The 22,078-nt window shown below is 56.4% G+C and overlaps 1 protein-coding gene across 2 annotated transcripts in view; it reads right to left on the reverse strand.

The window, feature by feature from the left end:
• Positions 1 to 22,078, reverse strand: part of Smoc2 (SPARC related modular calcium binding 2) — a 195,506-nt gene that overhangs the window by 15,835 nt on the left and 157,593 nt on the right. For both annotated transcript variants that reach the window (XM_090337808.1, XM_090337810.1), the window contains exons 8-9: positions 16,561 to 16,747; positions 13,132 to 13,214 (exon numbers count right to left, since the gene is read on the reverse strand). In XM_090337808.1, coding sequence (XP_090193934.1) covers positions 13,132 to 13,214; positions 16,561 to 16,747 — 270 coding nt within the window. The remainder of the gene's footprint in view (positions 1 to 13,131; positions 13,215 to 16,560; positions 16,748 to 22,078) is intronic.

Below are 22,078 nucleotides of genomic sequence, written 5' to 3' on the forward strand. Positions count from 1 at the left end.
CATCACACAGAAGAACACACCATCACATACCATCACACAGAAGAACACAGCATCACACACCATCACACTGAAGAACACACCATCACATACCATCACACAGAAGAACACAGCATCACACACCATCACACAGAAGAACATACCATCACACACCATCACACACACTCGCACAGAAGAACACACCATCACACACCATCACACAGAAGAACACACCATCACACACCATCACACACCATCACACACCATCACACACCATCGCACAGAAGAACACACCATCACACACCATCACACAGAAGAACACACCATCACACACCATCGCACAGAAGAACACACCATCACACACCATCACACAGAAGAACACACCATCACACACCATCACACAGAAGAACACACCATCACACACCATCATACACCATCACACAGAAGAACACACCATCACACACCATCACACAGAAGAACACACCATCAAACACCATCACACACCATCACACAGAAGAACACACCATCACACAGAAGAACACACCATCACATACCATCACACAGAAGAACACACCATCACATACCATCACACAGAAGAACTCAGCATCACACACCATCACACAGAAGAACACACCATCACACACCATCACACAGAAGAACACAGCATCACACACCATCACACAGAAGAACACACCATCACATACCATCACACACCATCGCACAGAAGAACACACCATCACACACCATCACACACCATCACACAGAAGAACACAGCATCACACACCATCACACAGAAGAACACACCATCACACACCATCACACACCATCACACACCATCACACAGAAGAACACACCATCACATACCATCACACAGAAGAACACAGCATCACACACCATCATACACCATCACACAGAAGAATATAGCATCACATACCATCACACACCATCGCACAGAAGAACACACCATCACACACCATCATACACCATCACACAGAAGAACACAGCATCACACACCATCACACAGAAGAACACACCATCAAACACCATCACACACCATCACACAGAAGAACACACCATCACACACCATCACACAGAAGAACACACCATCACATACCATCACACAGAAGAACACACCATCACATACCATCACACAGAAGAACACAGCATCACACACCATCACACAGAAGAACACACCATCACACACCATCACACAGAAGAACACAGCATCACACACCATCACACAGAAGAACACAGCATCACATACCATCACACAGAAGAACACAGCATCACACACCATCACACACCATCACACAGAAGAACACACCATCACACACCATCACACAGAAGAACACACCATCACATACCATCACACAGAAGAACACAGCATCACACACCATCATACACCATCACACAGAAGAACACAGCATCACATACCATCACACACCATCGCACAGAAGAACACACCATCACACACCATCATACACCATCACACAGAAGAACACAGCATCACACACCATCACACAGAAGAACACACCATCACACACCATCACACAGAAGAACACAGCATCACATACCATCACACAGAAGAACACAGCATCACACACCATCATACACCATCACACAGAAGAACACAGCATCACACACCATCACACAGAAGAACACACCATCACATACCATCACACAGAAGAACACACCATCACACACCATCGCACAGAAGAACACACCATCACATACCATCACACAGAAGAACACAGCATCACACACCATCATACACCATCACACAGAAGAACACAGCATCACACAGAAGAACACACCATCACATACCATCACACAGAAGAACACAGCATCACACAGAAGAACACACCATCACACAGAAGAACACAGCATCACACACCATCACACAGAAGAACATACCATCACATACCATCACACAGAAGAACACAGCATCACACACCATCGCACAGAACACACCATCACATACCATCACACACCATCACACACCCTCGCACAGAAGAACACACCATCACACACCATCACACAGAAGAACACACCATCACACACCATCACACACCATCACACACCATCGCACAGAAGAACACACCATCACACACCATCACACAGAAGAACACACCATCACACACCATCGCACAGAAGAACACACCATCACACACCATCACACAGAAGAACACACCATCACACACCATCACACAGAAGAACACACCATCACATACCATCACACAGAAGAACACAGCATCACACACCATCATACACCATCACACAGAAGAACACAGCATCACACAGAAGAACACACCATCACATACCATCACACAGAAGAACACAGCATCACACACCATCACACAGAAGAACACACCATCACACACCATCACACAGAAGAACACAGCATCACACACCATCACACAGAAGAACACACCATCACATACCATCACACACCATCACACAGAAGAACACACCATCACACACCATCACACAGAAGAACACACCATCACACACCATCACACACCATCGCACAGAAGAACACACCATCACACACCATCGCACAGAAGAACACACCATCACATACCATCACACAGAAGAACACAGCATCACACACCATCATACACCATCACACAGAAGAACACAGCATCACACAGAAGAACACACCATCACATACCATCACACAGAAGAACACAGCATCACACACCATCACACAGAAGAACACACCATCACACACCATCACACAGAAGAACACAGCATCACACACCATCACACAGAAGAACACACCATCACATACCATCACACACCATCACACAGAAGAACACACCATCACACACCATCACACAGAAGAACACACCATCACACACCATCACACACCATCGCACAGAAGAACACACCATCACACACCATCGCACAGAAGAACACACCATCACATACCATCACACAGAAGAACACAGCATCACACACCATCATACACCATCACACAGAAGAACACAGCATCACACAGAAGAACACACCATCACATACCATCACACAGAAGAACACAGCATCACACACCATCACACAGAAGAACACACCATCACATACCATCACACAGAAGAACACAGCATCACACACCATCACACAGAAGAACACACCATCACACACCATCACACACCATCACACAGAAGAACACACCATCACACACCATCACACAGAAGAACACACCATCACACACCATCACACACCATCGCACAGAAGAACACACCATCACATACCATCGCACAGAAGAACACACGCCTCCAAAAGAAAGTCAGTTACCAAATATGAAATGGTGATTACAGGCTAGGAATAGCGTGGATGCCAGCAGAGAGGACTGTCCACTATGTGTGTGTGTGTGTGTGCGTGTGTGTGTGTGGACAGAACAGAACACAGCAGAGAGGATTGTTCACTGTGTGTGTGTGTGTGTGTGTGTGTGTGTGTGTGTGTGTGGACAGGACAGAACACAGCAGAGAGGACTGTCCACTGTGTGTGTGTGTGTATGTGTGTGTGTGTGTGTGTGTGTGTACAGAACAGAACACAGCAGAGAGGACTGTCCACTGTGTGTGTGTGTGTGTGTGTGTGTACAGAACAGAACACAGCAGAAAGGGCTGTCCACTGTGTGTGTGTGTGTGTGTGTGTGTGTGTGTGTGTGTGTGTGGACAGAACAGAACACAGCAGAAAGGGCTGTCCACTGTGTGTGTGTGTGTGTGTGTGTGTGTGTGTGTGTGGACAGAACAGAACACAGCAGAAAGGGCTGTCCACTGTGTGTGTGTGTGTGTGTGTGTGTGTGTGTGTGTGTGTGTGGACAAAACAGAATACAGCAGAAAGGGCTGTCCACTGTGTGTGTGTGTGTGTGTGTGTGTGTGTGTGTGTGGACAGAACAGAACACAGCAGAAAGGGCTGTCCACTGTGTGTGTGTGTGTGTGTGTGTGTGTGTGTGTGTGGACAGAACAGAACACAGCAGAAAGGGCTGTCCACTGTGTGTGTGTGTGTGTGTGTGGACAGAACAGAACACAGCAGAAAGGGCTGTCCACTGTGTGTGTGGGGGGGGGGGTGACAGAACACAGCAGCATGGCACCCGAGCCTTCCTGCCCCTGCTCTGCCCCTCCAGCCCTCCCAGGACTTCACACCAGCAGAGCGTGAAGCTCCCGGGAGCCTCCACAACTGTGAGAAGCCTGCCTGCACGTCAGGAGCTCACGCAAGCTGGAGAGCCAGGGAAGGAGCCAGGCTGTCCAAAAGAAATACACTCTGAAGCTCCCTTGAGTAGCTGTAACCCCCGAGGCGTCGTTCGGAAAGTCCTCGAGGAGCTGGTGTCCTTCCCAGGTGAGCTGTGTGCTGGGTCAGCCGTTCGCCGGTTCTGGGGAAGAGGCTGGCTGGCTCGCAGAGGTCTCAGAGAAGAGTCTGCGGAAGGACTTCTCCAAGAGCCATGTTTCCAAGTGATGTCCTGGGAAGAGCTGGCCGCCTGAGCTTTCCAGCGCTGCCACACTCGGAAGGAAGCGGCTGTGCTCAGAGGCCAGCTGCCCAGTCCACGTCCACAGCGTCGGGAGACCACTGCACGGTCGGCGGTGCCACACGGGCTCATGGAGACCCTGCTCCACGCAGAGCCGGGTGCGCAACCCCTGTGCAGACCCCGCCTTATCCACCCGTCACAACCCAGGCTTCCTGCCTCTGCAGTGTGTAAAGAGGCTCAGACGGTCATCCAGCCATTCAGTGACAAATCCCTGACACCGCAGACCGGCGGGCAAACCTGAGCTCTCACCACCCACCACAAACACCCCCAAAGCTAGACGTGAAGAACCATTGCTCTGAACCCTGGGCCTTGGCCTCCCGCTCTCCCTCTGTCCCTCCTGTCACTCCGTGCTGCTTCCCAGGCACGCCAAGCCCTGCATGCGGCAGCTCTGCAGTCTTCACGTGGGGGGCTCCTGTCTCCCTTGCCATATGTGAATACGCAGTGCAGTGCAGGCCGCCAGGGTCCGCCTCCCCTGAGCTCCGGTGCTCACGTCACGGAGCAGACCCACGCAGGAAGCCCACACAAGAAGCGCGGGCCCTGATTTCCTCTGAGGCTGGGCCCTGACACCTAGTCCTAGGGTATCTCCCGAGCTGTGGGGCCTGGACCACTTAGATCAAGAGATGGGGAGGGGCCGAAGGTTCCCCCATCAACAAACTCCACAGGTAAACTGATGCTCAGGAGGCTCTGAACACATCATGCTTTCCAAACTGACTCTTCCAGGTGGCTTGTCCTGCAGCCCGGAGTGGGGGCCACCAAGCCCACCCAGAGCACCAGACGTTTATTCTGCATATTCCCAGGGAGAGATTCGGGGTTCTGCTTCCTTGTCCCCACCCTCAGAAGGAAGGAGAGGAGGCTCCCGGGCAGTGCTGGAGATACCGCTGGGGCTCTAGGTGTGTCCAGGTTAGTCTGGGGACACCGCTGGGGGTCTGGGAATGCCCAGGTTAGTCTGGGAATGCCCAGCCCACTTCACACCAGGAGGCGTGAGCCCACGCCCCACCTCCTGGACTACCTGCTGGGCCAGTGCCATTCACAGCTGAGGGTAACTTGCCTCAGCTAGATTGATGACTTTTACAACTTGCTTCAAGTGATGAAACAATGAGCCAATACCCCCAGCATGGAAGCTAATGAGAAAACATCCTGCCTGGGCTGTGGCAGTGTGACACGCCCAGGGATGTGCACACCTGTCTCCTCCAATGGTGACACACTCAGTGGGACACAGAAGTCCAGACAATCTGAGCTTCTGTCTTGAGCAAAAGCATCTGTCAAAGCAGTGATAATCCTCATAATTGGTTTGGTAAACCTAACTATCTCACAGAGACAGAACAGTTAGCAGTGCCTGGTGCCAGGGTCTGTGGGAGAAATGGCTTCGCACCGACGGACGCCCAGCAATCAGTGCAGGAAGGTGACACCATGTCACTTCTGGTTCCAGCAGTGAACTGCCAGCAAATCCAGCCGTCAACAAGCCCCTGAGACAGTCTCCTGGTGTTTCACACCCAGACTAAGATGTGGGAACAGGACACTGCGTCATACTTAAATGTCAGTCAAGTCCACGAATGCCAGTGGAGGGAAAGGCGGAGTCACCCCTGCACTAGGTTTCAACTGTCACCCACAGGGGGCTTCACCACTGCACACACACAGTGGAGGGCAGCTGCCACCCAGCCAGAAAACACCAGTGAGCCATTTGGGAGGAGAGGACATGAGCGTGGGGCTCAGGAAAGCAGCAAAGGCCTTACAGAAAGGCAACCCACACCCACCTCTGCGGGACTGCGGGATGAAAGCCCACCCCCCTTAAAACTGAAACCTCAGCAGATGAGGCTGGATAGCACATAGGTGAACGCCACAAGAGAGCAAGGCCAAGTCCAAAAGTGGCTCTCGAGTCCTTTCTAAGCTCAGACACCAAGCAGAGCCACCAACAGTCCATCCAGCAAGCGGAGAGACATGCAAAGACATGGCCGCCACCCTCTCCATGCTGGCCACAGGGAGAGTCTCGAGTCTCCCAGCCTTTGCCCTGGCAGATGGGAGTGCGTTTTCCTCTCCGACCTTGTCAGCTGTCATGTGAGCAGGAGATGCAAACACCTCCCAGAGCCCCCTGCCAGAGCCAACGTCCTGGGTGAGGACGGCTCAGAGGCGCTGGCATGGGCTGCGCCCAGAGGGGAGGGCTCCATCAGCGGTGCCTGATGGGAACCCACGCCCAGCAAGCTCTGCAGAGCCCTCCACGAGCAGAGTGGAGACGAGGGAGTGCGACGGGGAGGGCAGCGCACACGCCTGCGCAGTTTACAGAGCTGGGCACTGCCGCTCACCAACCTCAGACCACTGCTCCGCCTCCCAGCTCCTCTCAGTTCTCAACATGGGGCTGTGCATTGCGCGGGGAACACCATGGAGACACACTGGAGAGGGCGCTGCAGAGCAGCCCGGGGTGCTGCAGGGCACGGCACGTGGGCAGGCACCCTGCCAGCCTCTGACCGGCGCTGGGAAATGGCAACGCCTGACCTACAGCCTCACTTGGCTCTGTGGGCCCACAGGAAGTGGGGTACACAGAGACGCCGGGGGAGCACGGCAGCTGGCAAGGCCACAGGCAGGAACGGAGCTAGCATGGCCCAGCCCCCAGGCCAGGACTGCCCAGACTCTGTCCCGAGGGATCTAAGAGTGTGACTGTCCTGCATTCCACGGACAGTCTCCTATGATCTGAGCACCTGCAGAACTCGGTGCACCTGACCCTTCATGTGTGGACAGAGGCTGGGGCCTCAGAGAGCCAGGCCACTCTGCCATGTCCCCAGCACCCAGACAAGTACCAGTGTCACAGGGCCTGAGCACAGGAGGAAGGCAGTCACTGGTACTACTTTGTGCTCTGAGGACCAGGCTGTGTGTCACCCAGGGCACAGGAGACCAGCAAGGTCAAGGTCAAAGAATCCAGTCCTGCAGACCTGAGGCATTCTGTACCCAGACCCTGGCCACTGTCTCTTCCCAAGGTCCTGCATTGCTGAGCGGGAGGCTACTGGAATGGTCTCTGCGGGGACCAGGTGGCACCTTGCTGGATCTGTCTTCTAATGATGACCTTGCCACTGTAGAAGGGAAAGCCAGATGGTCTCTGAGGCCTGGAGTGAAGGAGGCTTGGGGTAGCCATTCAGAGAACAAATGGAAAGCTCAGTCCTCAGAGCCCCACGCCATTAAGACAGGAGCTCCAGAGCCTGTCTGCCTGCACTGGATGGGCTGGCCTCCTACTGAGGTGGAAGGCAGGCTGCAGGGTGGTGGCACAGACACCCTGGCCTCATTCACTGCCCAGGGTCTCCGGCTGGCCTGCCACCAGTGCACACACACACACCCTTGAACTTCTGGTCTAAGCTCAGATCTAAGCTGCTGCTTTCTTGCTCAGGGTCGAGGGCCCAGTGGAAGGGGAAATTCTGCTTCTGGGCATCACTTTCTAGTGCATTGTCCACCACCAGCCTGGGGTAGGAGTCTCACAGTAAATGGAGACCTGGGCACCCTACCTGCCACACCTCAGAGTCCAGGAAAAAGCCCAACAGGACCCTTGGGAGAGGAAGGGCAGGAGCAAGGACTGGAGGAACCCAGGAGCAAGAAAGACATGCATTGCTGCATGCATGCTGTGAGCCTGGCCTGCCTCCTTCAGAGCAGACATGAGTGGGGTGTGTTGTATGCATGCATGTGTGTTGCATCTGTAGATGTGTGCATGTGTGGATGTGTGTGCATGCATGCGTGTTGTATCAGTGCATCCAAGCATGAATGTGTATGCATGTACCATGTTGGCTGTGTATGCATGTGTGTGCTGCACTGGTGTGTGCATGTGTGGATATGTATGCATGCACATGTTGCATCTGTGGATGTGAATATTTATGTGCATGCATGTGTGTACTGCATCAGTGTGTGCAAGTGTGTGCATGCATGTGTTGTATCTGTGTAGGCATATATGCATGTGTGCTGCATTATTGTGAGTGTGACTGTGCATGCATGCATGCTGTATCTCTGTGCATGTGGCGGTGTTGGAGTGTATGGGCTGCATTGGTGTGTGTGAATGTGGATGTGTGTGCATGCATGTGTGCTGCATCGGTGTGTGAGTGTGTGGACATGTGTCTGCCTGCATGCATGCTGCACCAGTGCATGTGAGCATGGACATGTGTGTCTGTGCATGTCTGTGCTGTCCTGAACATTGGAGGGGAGGGAATATGCTTCCTGAGCATTAGCCCTCACAACAGTACCAGGATACACACCCCAGCCTTGTAGTGAAACATCTGCCATCTCCCAGGGTCCGGGAGGCCCCCAGGAGCATTAGAGGGAGGGCTGTGAACTGAGGATGAAGTGCAGAGCCACAGCCCTGGAACCCTGCCGCCCCTCCTGCATAGGGCAGCCTCTCCTGACGTAGGACAGCCTCTCCGGATGTAGGACAGCTGATGAGTTAGAAGGTAAGTGGCCACCCAGAAGCCATGAAGTGGACAGTAGGACTGGTGCATTCTGGGAAAAGTGTGCGTAAGAATGGGTACTCTAAATAGCCAAGAGCAAAGTCAACAAATGACGCTAAGGCAGGTGTCTGAGTCCTCCGGTGCCCTTTCTTCCTCTCCACTTTAAGAAGACTTCTCCATTATGGAAATTGCAAAAGTAAGATTCTCATTGTTGCATTTAAATAAACCCGTTTATCCTGGCAAAAGGTATTAGTGGTTACTCTCTCATAACAGGAACGTCCAGGAAAGTTGATTCACAATACAAGGCAGAGATAGGAAAGGCTGCGTGGAAGATGGTTCCAGGAGGTCTGAGTACCCGCTTCCCAGGGGGCCTGGTGACGTCCACCCCACTTCAGCCCAGACGGCTGAGAGGGACGAGCGGGGCTGACGTGTCTCCAGACACAAGGCTGCTGTGATTGCTGAACGCGCTAACAGAACAGGGAAGAATATGGACAGATGGCTAAGAGAACTCAAGCTCTAAGCGAACCCACGGGAAGCCATTCTCCAGCAGTTTATCTCAGGAGTCTCTGACAGTTTATCTCAGAAAGTTAGTTAGCGGCTAAGGGGCAGGGGGTTGAACCTGCTCTGAGAGGGAGACTGGCGATTTTCCTGAAAGTCTGCCCTTAATTTGACAAGTCAGAAGAGTACCAGAAAAAAAAAATATAACCCATTAAATGACACTAGTAGTGAAGACATCCGAGCTGCTTCAGAGCCTGCTCTAAGCACAAGTGGGGCGAAAGCATTTTCCCTGCGGCAGGGGTCACCTGCCCTGCATGCGGGGGCCGTGGCCCTGCTGATTACATTCTCTGGGAAGTAAGCTGCCGGGGAAATAATGGCTCAAGCATCAGCTGTGCCATCTCCACTAGCTCCGTCCATGGCAAGCCCAGGCCCGCCTGCCCTTGCTGCCCTCCATGCCTTGGTTTTGCCCAAAGCTCCATCTCACCCTGCCCCAGCACTGCCCAGCTCCTCTCACCTCTGCTGGTGGCCCTGGGGAGCAGCAGACCTTGCAGACAGCACGAGGGCCTCGGGGCTGGGGAGGAGGCCAGCTGTGGGTCACAGTCATAAGCCAGACAGTGCCGGTAAGAGGCTGCTCAGGCAGGATGCCATAGACAGGGGCAGAGCGGAGCAGCGACTTACAATATCAACTCAAGAGTCACCGGGAGGCCAGGCCATCGGAAAACAATGTTCAGAGGAACTGCAGCTTAACGTCTTTGGTTGGGCTTTCTCCCTGCAAGTTTTCTACTTTTCAAGGCAACAGTGAGCCCCTCCCCGGAGACCTGGAGTCAGGGAAGAGTCCTTAAGAGCCAGCTCTCCATCGTGGAACCTATTAGGCAGAGCCTTGGGTTTTGCTCCATATGTTCAATTGTTGGCTGGAACAATTGAGCTTGAGTTATCGCTTTCTGTCAACTGGCCTGCGCTAGAAAACCTGTGATGCAGCGAATGGTGAGGGTGAGCATTCATCCCTGCAATGCTTTTAAGAGAACAGCACACCGTGTGTGAGTGTCCTGAGGAATCACGCCAGCTCTGTGCCCAAGTGTAGAAAAGAAGCATGGCCCAGGCAAGCACCGTCCCTGCTGCTCTGCATTTATGGAAAGAATTTTCTCCTCTTCTCCAGGAACAGCCTGTATCCTGCAGCTAAACGCTTCCTTGAGCTTTTCTTTCCTAATAAGGCAAGCAATGAAGTGGCGAGGAACGGCAAGACGTTTGGGAGCGTGGGGTAAGCTGGCCTTCAGCGCTCTGTGTGCCGCTCCAGGGCCCACAGCCTGGGCTTCACCTGGGGGCGGTGCAGAGGCCCGTGGGCTCTGCTGCGACCCCCAGGTGACACCCGCTGAGCTTCCTCCTCCATCAGGGAGATTAGGACTAGGTGGGCTCCCTGGGAGAGAAAGTGCCAGAGGGGGTGAACCCCAACACCGTTCCCAGAGAACCTGGCGAAAGCAGGGCCTCCGCCTGGGAAGCCTGCAGCCCCTCCTGCCCCAGAGGCCTTGGGAAAGCAGAGACCCCTGGCGGAGCCCGTGACCTCCCTCTCGGGAGGGAGCCGAGATAACGGGTCTGAGAAAGCAGAGCTCTGGATGCCTGGGAGTGACCTGGACAGGGGACAGGCGCATGCACGCCCCTGAGGGTGAGAGTGTGAGAGCCCCGTGACCTGACAGAGGGTGTAGGAGGGACCCCGTGTGCTGGGGGATGCCAGGTCCCACTTCTTGTTCTCTTACACCAAGAAGTCTGTGCAATCCTCCTCCTTGCCTGGGAAACAGGTGCAGATGACCTCCCAGGCAGCCTGTCAGGGGCTAAGAGGCATTCCTCAGCGCCCCCACGTCTCTAACGGTCAAGTGAATGTTGCCCCTGCTCTACTTGTCCTGACTCAGAGTTTCCTATCTGGTGGGCCTCCCCTTCAGAGAGGACCCTGTAACCAACCTCTCACCTCTCTGTCCTCTGGTGCCTCTTCTTTGTAAGCTCATAAATGCCCTACACAGCATCTCCCAGGGAACACGGTGGCTGCAGGGGTGAGGCTACAGGGGCAGGGCTGGCAGCAGGGGCAGGGCTGGCAGCAGGGGTGAGGCTGCAGGGGTGAGGCTGCAGGGGCAGAGCTGGCTGCAGGGGCAGGGCTGACTGCAGGGGCAGGGCTGGCAGCAGGGGCAGGGCTGGCTGCAGGGGTGAGGCTGCAGGGGCACGACTGGCAGCAAAGGTGAGGCTGCAGAAGCATGGCTGACTGCAGGGGTGAGGCTGCAGGGGTAGGGCTGGCTTCAGGGGTGAGGCTGCAGGGGCAGGGCTGGCTGCAGGGGCAGGGCTGGCAGCAGGGGCAGGGCTGGCTGCAGGGGTGAGGCTGCAGGGGCAGGGCTGGCAGCAGGGGCAGGGCTGGCTGCAGGGGTGAGGCTGCAGGGGCAGGGCTGGCAGCAGGGGCAGGGCTGGCAGCAGGGGTGAGGCTGCAGGGGTGAGGCTGCAGGGGCAGGGCTGACTGCAGGGGCATGGCTGGCTGCAGGGGTGAGGCTGCAGGGGCAGGGCTGACTGCAGGGGCATGGCTGGCTGCAGGGGTGAGGCTGCAGGGGCAGGGCTGGCTGCAGGGGCAGGGCTGGCAGCAGGGGCAGGGCTGGCTGCAGGGGTGAGGCTGCAGGGGCAGGGCTGGCAGCAGGGGTGAGGCTGCAGGGCTGACTGCAGGGGCATGGCTGGCTGCAGGGGTGAGGCTGCAGGGGCAGGGCTGGCTGCAGGGGCAGGGCTGGCAGCAGGGGCAGGGCTGGCTGCAGGGGTGAGGCTGCAGGGGCAGGGCTGGCTGCAGGGGTGAGGCTGCAGGGGCAGGGCTGACTGCAGGGGCATGGCTGGCTGCAGGGGTGAGGCTGCAGGGGCAGGGCTGGCAGCAGGGGTGAGGCTGCAGGGGCAGGGCTGGCAGCAGGGGCAGGGCTGGCTGCAGGGGTGAGGCTGCAGGGGCAGGGCTGACTGCAGGGGCATGGCTGGCTGCAGGGGTGAGGCTGCAGGGGCAGGGCTGACTGCAGGGTCAGGGCTGACTGCAGGGCTGGCAGCAGGGGCAGGGCTGGCTGCAGGGGTGAGGCAGCAGGGGCAGGGCTGAAGCATTTCTCTAAGAGCAATCGGCACCCGTGGCCCCAGCTCTCCTTTCAAGGAGCCCACCACCCACTAATACCAAAACCTGGTTTCAAAGCAAGCTCACGGCAGGCAGCGGAGGAAAGAGCTCGCTCAGGGAGCAGCCACTGCGGCGCTGACCCCCAGGGCAGGGCGGGGGCATCACTACCACCTCAGAGCATGTCTAAGGTATGCGGAGTGGCCAGCTGGTTGACAGCTGTCCCACGGCGGCAGGGCTGGGCTCTCGGGGCTTGAGCACTGCCGTGAGCAGCCCGGGATAACTGCTGAGCAACTGTCCTCTGAGGGCCTCACAGACTCTGGTACTTCTTATGAACATACTTAATTGTCAGAAATGGAATCCCACTGTCTGCATGCGCCTATTGAAGGAGCCCCTCTGTGGCTCACACCCTGGGCACAGCTGGGAGCCCCGGCCCCTCAGGCAGGCTCAATCCTCGGTGCCTTGTGCACCTCAGAGTTCCGTGTCTGGCCTGAGCTTGGTGGCTCCTGCCACAGGCCCGTGGGCGCGAAGGCCGGGCGTGGCTCCGAGCCTCACCCTGGCAGTGGAGGAGATGGAGGAGCCCCGCCGAGGCCGCCGCCCATACTCACCCTGCAGCTGTCGGCCTTTGTACACGTCCCTGGCCTTGGCTGGATGTGCGCGGGCCGTGTTGTCACACTTGGGCTGTTCATACCTGGGAGAGGGGCAGGGAGACGGGAGGGAAGAGAAAGCAGGGTGAGCCCTCGCGGCGGTGTCTTCTCCCTCTCCCTGTGCACCCTGACGGCGCTCGGGTGGTGGGTGGACGCCCAGCCTCCCCGTCCACTCAGTGGACTCTGCAGGGCCTGCAGCAGCCCGGGCCCACCTGCTCCCCTCGCTTCCCGCTCTGTGTTCCGCTTGACCCTGGGGACACAGCCATTCTTCCTGGGAGCCGGGTCCCGCCTGAGTGGGGTGACCAACAGGGAGGCAGGGCATGCCCGCGCTCAACACCCAGGGGCACAGAGCTGGGAGCTCTGCTCCAGCCCTGGCCGTGCCCAGGCTACGCCCTGAGGCCTCCTCTGAACTTCCCTGCGCATCCACACCCTTCACACTCCAATCTGTGTCTGCCTTCCGGATGCCGGGATTGCAGGTCGGGCCCCCGTACCCAGCCTCAGACATCCCACTTGTCACCCGCATTCTGGGTCTTCTGACTGGGAAGGCAGCTGTCCAGGGCCCTAACAGGACTCAAGAACTCTAGCACTGCTTCTGAACATCTGAAATACATATCTAAGCCACATAATCCTGATCCTTCTGAAGAGTGCGTGAGACGTTTGTCATCTGCTGACATGGCCGTCTCAAGAAACACTCAGTGCCTTAACAATGGCACTCAGCCCCGGGCATGCATCATCTCTACGCTTAACAGGGTCTGTCTAGTCTTCTTTCTAAAGGATAGAAGGACAGCCCCAAACGCCTGCTGCCCCTCAGAGAAGAGCTAGCCGCAGCTGTGGAAAAGCGCACTTCGACATGTGTGTGGCCCCATGGGAAGGGCGGGACTCAGAAACGCCGCTGCCCGGTTGGAGGTGGGAGGCAAGGTGCACAGAGCCCCGTGCCCTCCAGGGGCGAAAGGGGCCCTTCGAGCGGCCCTAACGGAGGTGCTGGTAGTGGGCCTGCTCCCCAGGAGCTCGGCAGCCGGCTCCTCCTCTCTCCTCACAGCCAGCCAGTGCCAAGTCCACCCCGCCCTCCCCACCCTGCGCTGCACCAGGCCTTGCAGGTGGCCGCCCGCCCGCCGTGGCCAGCACATCCACCACTTCCTGTCTCCATCTTCCCGGCCCCGGTAGAATTTGGCACTGGAGAAAAACAGCCTGTCTCTGGTGTCTGGGCTTTGACTCGAGTCTCAGGCAAGACCCGAATAATTCTTCTGCGGGTCACATGAGGACAAGAAAGCCATCTTGTCAGAGGCAACGTACACTTCACTATGGCTTCCTGAACTTGCTCCTGCGGTAGCTACAGAAGGTGAGTACGGAAAGGACCTCCTCATACCCCACCCAGTCCCAATCCAGACCAGCCAGCCTCTCCCTGGAGCGCTGCACCCCAGGACGTCAGGAAGGAGAGCCAGCTCCTGCTGGGGGCACGGGCGCCCACAGAGCTGTGCAGGGGACGGGAAGTGGGTGGGGCGAGGCAGGGGTGGAGCGGTGCCCATTCCAGTGCCTCCCATACAGCCCGGCGGCGTTGCTGCCTCCTAGATGGCAGGCAGGCCAAACACACTGAATGTTGACATGAAACCCGGTCCCGGCATGAGACCCAGTGACAGCCAGGGCCATCACGTAAGTCTGTCAGGGGTCTGGAGGGAAGGCTTCGGGTCTGGGACCCAAGCAGCCGGTCTGCGGCGACCTTGTGGTGAGCAAGATGAAAACTGGGCAGGACGCTCCCTTCTCCCTGCCCTCGTCCTCAAGCCATGCCGTCCCAAGTCCCACGGTGCCCGACCCACGGAACACTCACTCCTCTCCCCAGGACCTCGCCCATCCTTCTGCCCCATCCCAGTGGCCCCCGGCCTCTCCCCTCCCTGCCCTGGGCCTCACCCCCTCCCAGGGCTCACAGTGGAATGGCAGGCGACGGAGCTGAGGAGCCTCTCCAGTGGGTGACAATGCCTCATGCTCTTTTCCAACTCAGAAAAGGGCAGAGACTCCACCTGGGATCGGCCACAGGGAAGCCACAGCCCTGCCACGCTCCTTTCTACCACAAAACCTGAACCAATTCTTTGCGGGAGGAAATGGAGATTGGGAAAGGACGGGGGGCTCGCTCGTTTCATTTCCTTATACTGTAGAACTCCCCTCCGATTCCTCAGGGGTGAAATTCTAAGTGCTGACCTCAGACCTCAGAGCCAGCTGAGGAGTTTTGGCCTTGACAGTGTAAGGATTGTTGTTGGCCAGTGCTGAGAAAGCATCTGCCAGGGACGCTTCACCTCCGTCCCAAAGCACGGCAGGGCCACAGCTGCGGCTGGCAGGACCAAGTGCTGGTGTACCAGCAGGCAAGCCAGAGGTGGAGCGTGCAGGCATGGCAGCGTCAAGAAAGGCTCCCCAGAAAACGGGGTTCCCTCAGTCACCACCCACAGGGACGAAGAGTGCCCATGCCAGGCCTTGAGAAAGTCACACTTGTCTGCAAGCCATGCAGAATACAGTTGAATCCAAACCCCCTTCTTCAGGCTGGCACAGGGCTGCTGCAGCCTTCTGTGTGCCAGCTTGCTGGTTCAGATGAGGTAGAGAGCACAGCAGCTTTCCAGAGCCCCACAAGGCGGGCATCTGACATTGTAGCCTGGCTCTAGTGCATGTGGTGGTTTCTAAGGCACAGCTCGCAGGGGCGCTGGCTTCACAAATGGGTACAGACAGTGGCTGGGCTAGACTTGACATTGACAGAGTGGTGTCTGTTTCCTGCCCCAGATTCTACGCCAGCATGCCCACTGAATGCCCACTTGAAGCATCAGGGAAATAACTTAGGACATATTGCCATGCCCGTGTCCAGACAATTAGGGATGAAACTCATTTCCTTATGTTTAAGGCTCAATAGAGCCACCACTGCGTGTCCACCCGGCCCCGCTATGTCCTCTGGTGCCTGGACAACTTCGCCATTCTGCCCAAACTTAAAGCCTAGATGCACCGCGTGGGGTAACTGCCCTGCAGCACATTCTCACTCTGAAAAAGATCATGTCGAGCCACAAGTATTTATATTCTATCAGCTACCCTGGGTCGTCGTTTTTCCTCTGCTTCTAAACATGTGCCGTTCGTGGCCAAAGCCAGCAGCACAAGCAGGGCTGGGCTTGGTCTCCGTGAGGTCTGAATGTCCCCTGCTATCCAGGTTGGTGCCTGGTGACCGTCAGAACAGCCAGACCCACTGGGCTTTGAAGACAGCCAGGCAGGGGCCCGAGGAGGGGCTCACACCGAGGCGACTCTGTCCAGCCATGGCAGTGTGGATGCCAACTCAGAAAAGGGCAGGGACGCTCTCCGTGCTCTTGCGCTCCCCCCGCCCTGCAGCCCCCCAGCCCCCGCTGGCGTCCCTGGGCCCAGTACCTGGTGGAGGTGCCGGGAATGGGCCTCCCCGTGTCCACCAGCACACACCAGCAGTACCCGGTGGACGGGTGGCACTGCACCGGCTTGTAGAGGCCGCCGTGGGCACACTCAGGGATCACCACGTTGTCATTCTTGGGATGCTTGGCCTCTTCCAGGGCCGATTGCTGCTCCTGATCGCAGGAGGAAGCTGGGAGGAGAGGGGGAGAGGGGGTCAGCGGGAGACGGGTCAGCAGGTCCACGGAGCAGGCTCAAGTGCACAGCAGAGGGGCAGAAGCTGCAGGGCAGGGAGCGATAGTGGTCACTCCAAGGACAAGAGGGTGGTACCGAGGCAGAGGGGCTGGCGGCCTCTCAGCCACTCATCTAGAGTCTGCTGCCCTTCAGAGCAGACACGGCTCACTTCCGGCACAACGCTCTATTGTTGTGTCCTACTTACCTTTTATTGACTTCTCTGTTGTGTCTGAAAATGACTGGGAAAATGTAAAGAAAACCTCAATAAATGGAGAAATACACCATATTAACGGATAAGAAATGCCAGTGTGCTGTAAAGTTAACTCTCAGATCCATCAGCATTGCTGCCAAAAACCCCAGGAAGGTTTTTGAGGAAACTGACATTTTGATTCCAAAATATCTAAGGAAATGTAAGAAGTAAGACTCCTTAAGGAGCAGGGGTATCAGAGCACTCTTCAAAAAGAACAAAACTGGAGAACGAATGTTACTAGGATGGGAAGCCATCATACAGCCACCCGCCAGACAGCTTGTTAGGGAAGAGAGATAGCTATGTGTACGAATAGAAAAGAAGAGAGTCCGTGAATGGACTAGTGAAAAGCCAGGCTCAAACTGTGGTTCAAGTGGCAAAACACCAGGCAGCCAAGCAAGCCTGGCATGCTCAAGGCCCTTAGTTCAACCCTATGGTGTCTATGTGTGTGCCCTAGCACGTGTGCTGCAAGCACATATGAGCATGCCCTGCCATATGTGCAGAGGATGCGAATGCATGCATGCCCTCGCATGCATGTACATGTGAGGGAATGCCCTAGTGTGTGTGCACTATTTGGTAAGACGTTGAAACAAGTCAGAAGGAAAGCAGAATACAGAACTGGCACTGCTAAAGAAAAGGAAGGCTTTCCACACCATGCCAAATGTATTAGAGATGAGGCAGCATTCCAAGCGTCAATGCTAAAGCTGAAAGACCCCAGAGGAAACATGGGGATTCCAGTGTGGTGCTGGGTTAGACAAAGGTCTTTGAGGCAGATTAATAACCATGAAAGAAAAATGTGGTAGACTGTGTTTTATTTAAACAGAACCAACAACAAAGGAGATGCTTAAGAAGTAAAACAAAGGCAGACTCCGAGAACCCTGCTAATCAAGCCATCTGACAAAGATGGGAGGTTCCTACCAAGTCAACAGCAATACACGTAAGCCAGGATGGACTTCGCAACAGCCACATCCAGAGCCGAGCTGGGTCACCACGAGTCATCCCGAAAATGCCAACCAAAGCCGCAGGGGCCACAGCGCCCAGCTGCCAGCATGGCAGATCGGAGCACCGGCGCCAGACGCTTTCGGCCTCCACGTGCTCCTGACATTTCCCCAGGTGTGATCGCAGCACACACTCACAAAGGACCGGTGCACGCGTGTACCTGGACTTGCCACCACTCACCAGGCAGGGTGCCGGGCACAGGTGCAGCAGAGGACAGCCGCACGCAGCGCAGGTGAGAACGTTACGAGACTCTTACTTCCAGTTAATTACCAGAAGCCAGAACTGGGGCTGGAGTCCCCAGTGCCATGTCATCAGCCTGAGTGAAAAAGCCACGGTCCCGCAGGCAGGCCCTGAATTCAGGCTTAGGACCAGCGTGCGCGCGTGTGCACACACACACACACACACACACACAGCATTGTGGTGTACACATACACTAAACAACTGTGCATATGAATTACAGAGAAAGAAGAATGTAAATGCATATCGCTAAGCGTGAATCTCAGAAACACCAGGCAGAAACCAACGCACAACACACTACTGCACTGACTCAAGACTCGGCACAGGACGAGTGGAGAGTGGTGGTTGGAATCGGAAGGGTGGCCCCGCCCGGGACAAGGCCTCTGGGAAATGGCAGCACAGGCATCCATCTGCCCAGCTAGCGTGGGCGTTACAACCCATGAGTCTGCATCCATAAATGCGGACTCTTCAAGTGAACCAAAGTGCTCGCTAAGGAACCTCCAACACGCTTTTCCTACAGAGCGGTAATTCTGAGAAATGAGAAATACTGTTCACAACGGGGCTGGCAGCTCAGTTTCCCTTTTTCATCTCTCCTACCATAGAGAGCATCTTGGATTCAAGGAGACATAAAAGGCACAGAAGGCTCAACACCATCACGTGCTTCTGCTTCTTTGCCTTTCTCGGAGAGGCCTCGCGTGACCGTGCTTTCCGCTGGACAGGGAACTCTTATCATGAACTCTGGGGCCAGGACAAGGACGCCTGGCCAGTTCTTGCCACTTGACTTAATGTATGCCAGTGTCTCTTGTTTGTGATGGCGCCCTGGGCACCGAGGCCCACGGAGGGCTTTTATTGTCTGAGGAGCTCCTCTCGCGGTTAGAAGTGGTGATAGACCTCTGGAGAGTGTGGCTGACTGTTCAGGGTCGGTGTCCAGAAAGCTTGTTCAAGCCAGGGTGACTTGCTGCCACTTGTTGTGAGCTAACTTAGGGGCAGACCCCGCGGGCTGGAGGCCTCCTGCAGCCGTACCTCAGCTTGCCCCGTGAACTCTTTGGTGGCTTGCATGTTTCCTCAGCACCCTGAATATCTGGCACCATCGGCCGGCCTGACTCCCCAGTGTTTGCAGCCTTCTCATTGTTCCGATGTGCATAGACCAGTCTGCTTGCCTTGGACAGCCTCTGCTAAGTCCTAATTACAGCCTCAGCCTGCAGGCCCGGGGCTCACTGCCTTCTCAGCCCAGAGGCCAAGGGGCCCAGGGCTCACTGCCTCCTCAGCCCAGCCCAGAGGCCCAGGGGCCCAAGGCTCACTGCCTCCTCAGCCCCAGCCCAGAGGCCCAGGGGCCCGGGGCTCACTGCCTCCTCAGCCCCTCAGCCCAGAGGCCCGGGGCTCACTGCCTCCTCAGCCCCAGCCCAGGGGCCCGGGGCTCACTGCCTCCTCAGCCCAGAGGCCCAGGGGCCCGGGGCTCCCTACCTCCTCAGCCCCTCAGCCCAGGGGCCCGGGGCTCACTGCCTCCTCAGCCCCTCAGCCCAGGGGCCTGGGGCTCACTGCCTCCTCAGCCCCAGCCCAGAGGCCCAGGGGCCCGAGGCTCACTGCCTCCTCAGCCCCTCAGCCCAGAGGCCCGGGGCTCACTGCCTCCTCAGCCCCAGCCCAGGGGCCCGGGGCTCACTGCCTCCTCAGCCCCAGCCCAGGGGCCTGGGGCTCACTGCCTCCTAAGCCTGCCCCCATCCCTTTCCAGGAATGAGAAGATGGCAGAGCCAGCAGGTCTCTCTCTCTCCTCTCTCTTCTCTCTCTTCTCTCTCTGTCTCTCTGTCCCCCATCTCTCTCTCATCACCAGGGCTCTCGTGACCCAATGCTGGCTGCTCCAGGGCTGGAGGCAGCCGTGACTCCAGGCTCAAGCCCATCTCTGCCTGGGCCTGTTGGCGGTGGAGGGGAGCTGGGCCTTGCCTGCCCCTGCTCTCTGGGGCCGGGCAGGGCCAGTTCTGATGCTCCTAAGGCGCTCCTCCACGCCGCCATCTCTGTGACCCACGCTGCCTGCACCGCCTGGGCAGGAGGGAGCTCAAGTGACTTCCTGAAGCCCACGTTCTGGGGAAGAGCCATGAACCCCCGGAGTCGTCTCAGCGAGAACTCCACGTGGAGGAGGGGCACGGGGAAGAAGGCACGGGAAGGGCAACACAGGTGGACTAGGCCAGGCAGAGAGGGGGCTCCGCGCAGCAAGGGCCGGGGTGGCGGTGCCACAGGCCAGGCTGGGGCCTGCTGGCAGGCTTTTCCTACCACCTGCACACATGCTCGCATGCTCACACGCATGCGCGCACACACACACACACACGCACGCTGACGCCAGTCTCGTGTCCACACCATCCACATACATGCGCGCGTGCCAGCGCTTCTCCCTGTCTATTCAGGGCTGGCTTTCAGTTCCCGAGAAACAGCTCTGAGGATTAAGGATAGCTGTTCACCAATTATTAGTTTTTATTTTTTTTGTGGATCATGGGGCTTGAACTCAGCCTGGGCGCTGTCCCTGAGCTGTTCAGCTCAAGGCTACCGCCCTACCCTTGAGCCAAGCCCCATCCCTTTTCTTGAGGTTAATTGGAGATAAGAGTCTCAGGTCCTTCTGTGCCCGGGCTGGCTTTGCACCTTGATCCTCAGATCTCAGCCTCCTGAGTAGCTAAGATGACAGGCAGAGCCATCATGCCCAGCGTTGTCCACCAATTATAAGGTAAGCAATAACCAGATTGTCAAGCAGCAAGGAAAGATGCCTCACAGAAAATGGACTCAGGGTCAGGCTCCCCCCAGGCCGTGGCTCTGGCCCACAGGTCTGGATGAAGCCCCAGGGCCTTGCATTTCTAACAAGCTCCCAGATAATACTGCAGGCAGCACATGGCTCCATCTGTGCTGGATTTCCCTGGATGGCTTCACAATTTTTCATGCAACTGGTTACAGTCCTTAATTTTTATCCATGTTTTCTTCATCAATCCTGGACTCTCTTGTGGTTTTCCTTTCAATTATACACACTTACTGGAGATGATCAAAGAAGGCACGACAGAATAAAAAGATCAGCCTCTTCAGAACTCTATTTGCTAGAAGTGGAAGATGGGGATGGAGAGAAAGACCTTGCAGCAAACAGATGAAATGAAGTCAAATGATTCACATGTCCAACTCCCAACAACAGACCAAGGAAGGGTTTGACTGTCAGGACTTTGTCTACATGCATCATACATGTACGATGAGCTGTAGTGTATGTTTGAGAGAGGTTTTGGATTTGCCTCTTAAATCCAATATTGTCGTGTCACATGTATACATGTAGTAGGCACAGAACAGCCTTTAGCAGGCTCACCTATAACCAAGACCGTGCACCACAGCAGGGCTGGCACAGGCTGAGCCCTCAGAATGCATTCCTGTGGCCCTCGAGATAACAGAGTGAAAGGTTCACTGGAAGGGTTCACACGGGCGGTCCCTGCTGGAGAGCCCAGGGCCAGGGACCTGGTGTCTGCACATGCCGAGGCCCACAGAAAGACTGGGGCCTGGGCAGAGGAAGGAAACCAGCGCTTGCTGCTGGCCCAGCAGGACCCTGGGGAGCACCGGTCCCCGGAGGACCAAGGACACAAGGACATGTGGCAGGGAGGTATCACCCCTGGGCTGTCCTGTGGATGCTGTCCACCTGGCCACTGGAGCAGCCGTTACAGGCAAAGCTGAGCTCTGCACCAGCCACGGCTGGGAGGTTCCAGGCACCCTCTCTTCACTGGTTCTGGGAGGGGCTCCAGGGCACCCCAAGCATTGCTACCCATGCCAGAGTGTCTTCCCGCCCCTCAGGCC

This window comes from Megascapheus bottae, chromosome 8 (genome assembly GCF_031878675.1).
Source record: "Megascapheus bottae isolate mThoBot1 chromosome 8, mThoBot2.hap1, whole genome shotgun sequence".
Taxonomy (NCBI): Eukaryota; Metazoa; Chordata; class Mammalia; order Rodentia; family Geomyidae; genus Megascapheus; species Megascapheus bottae.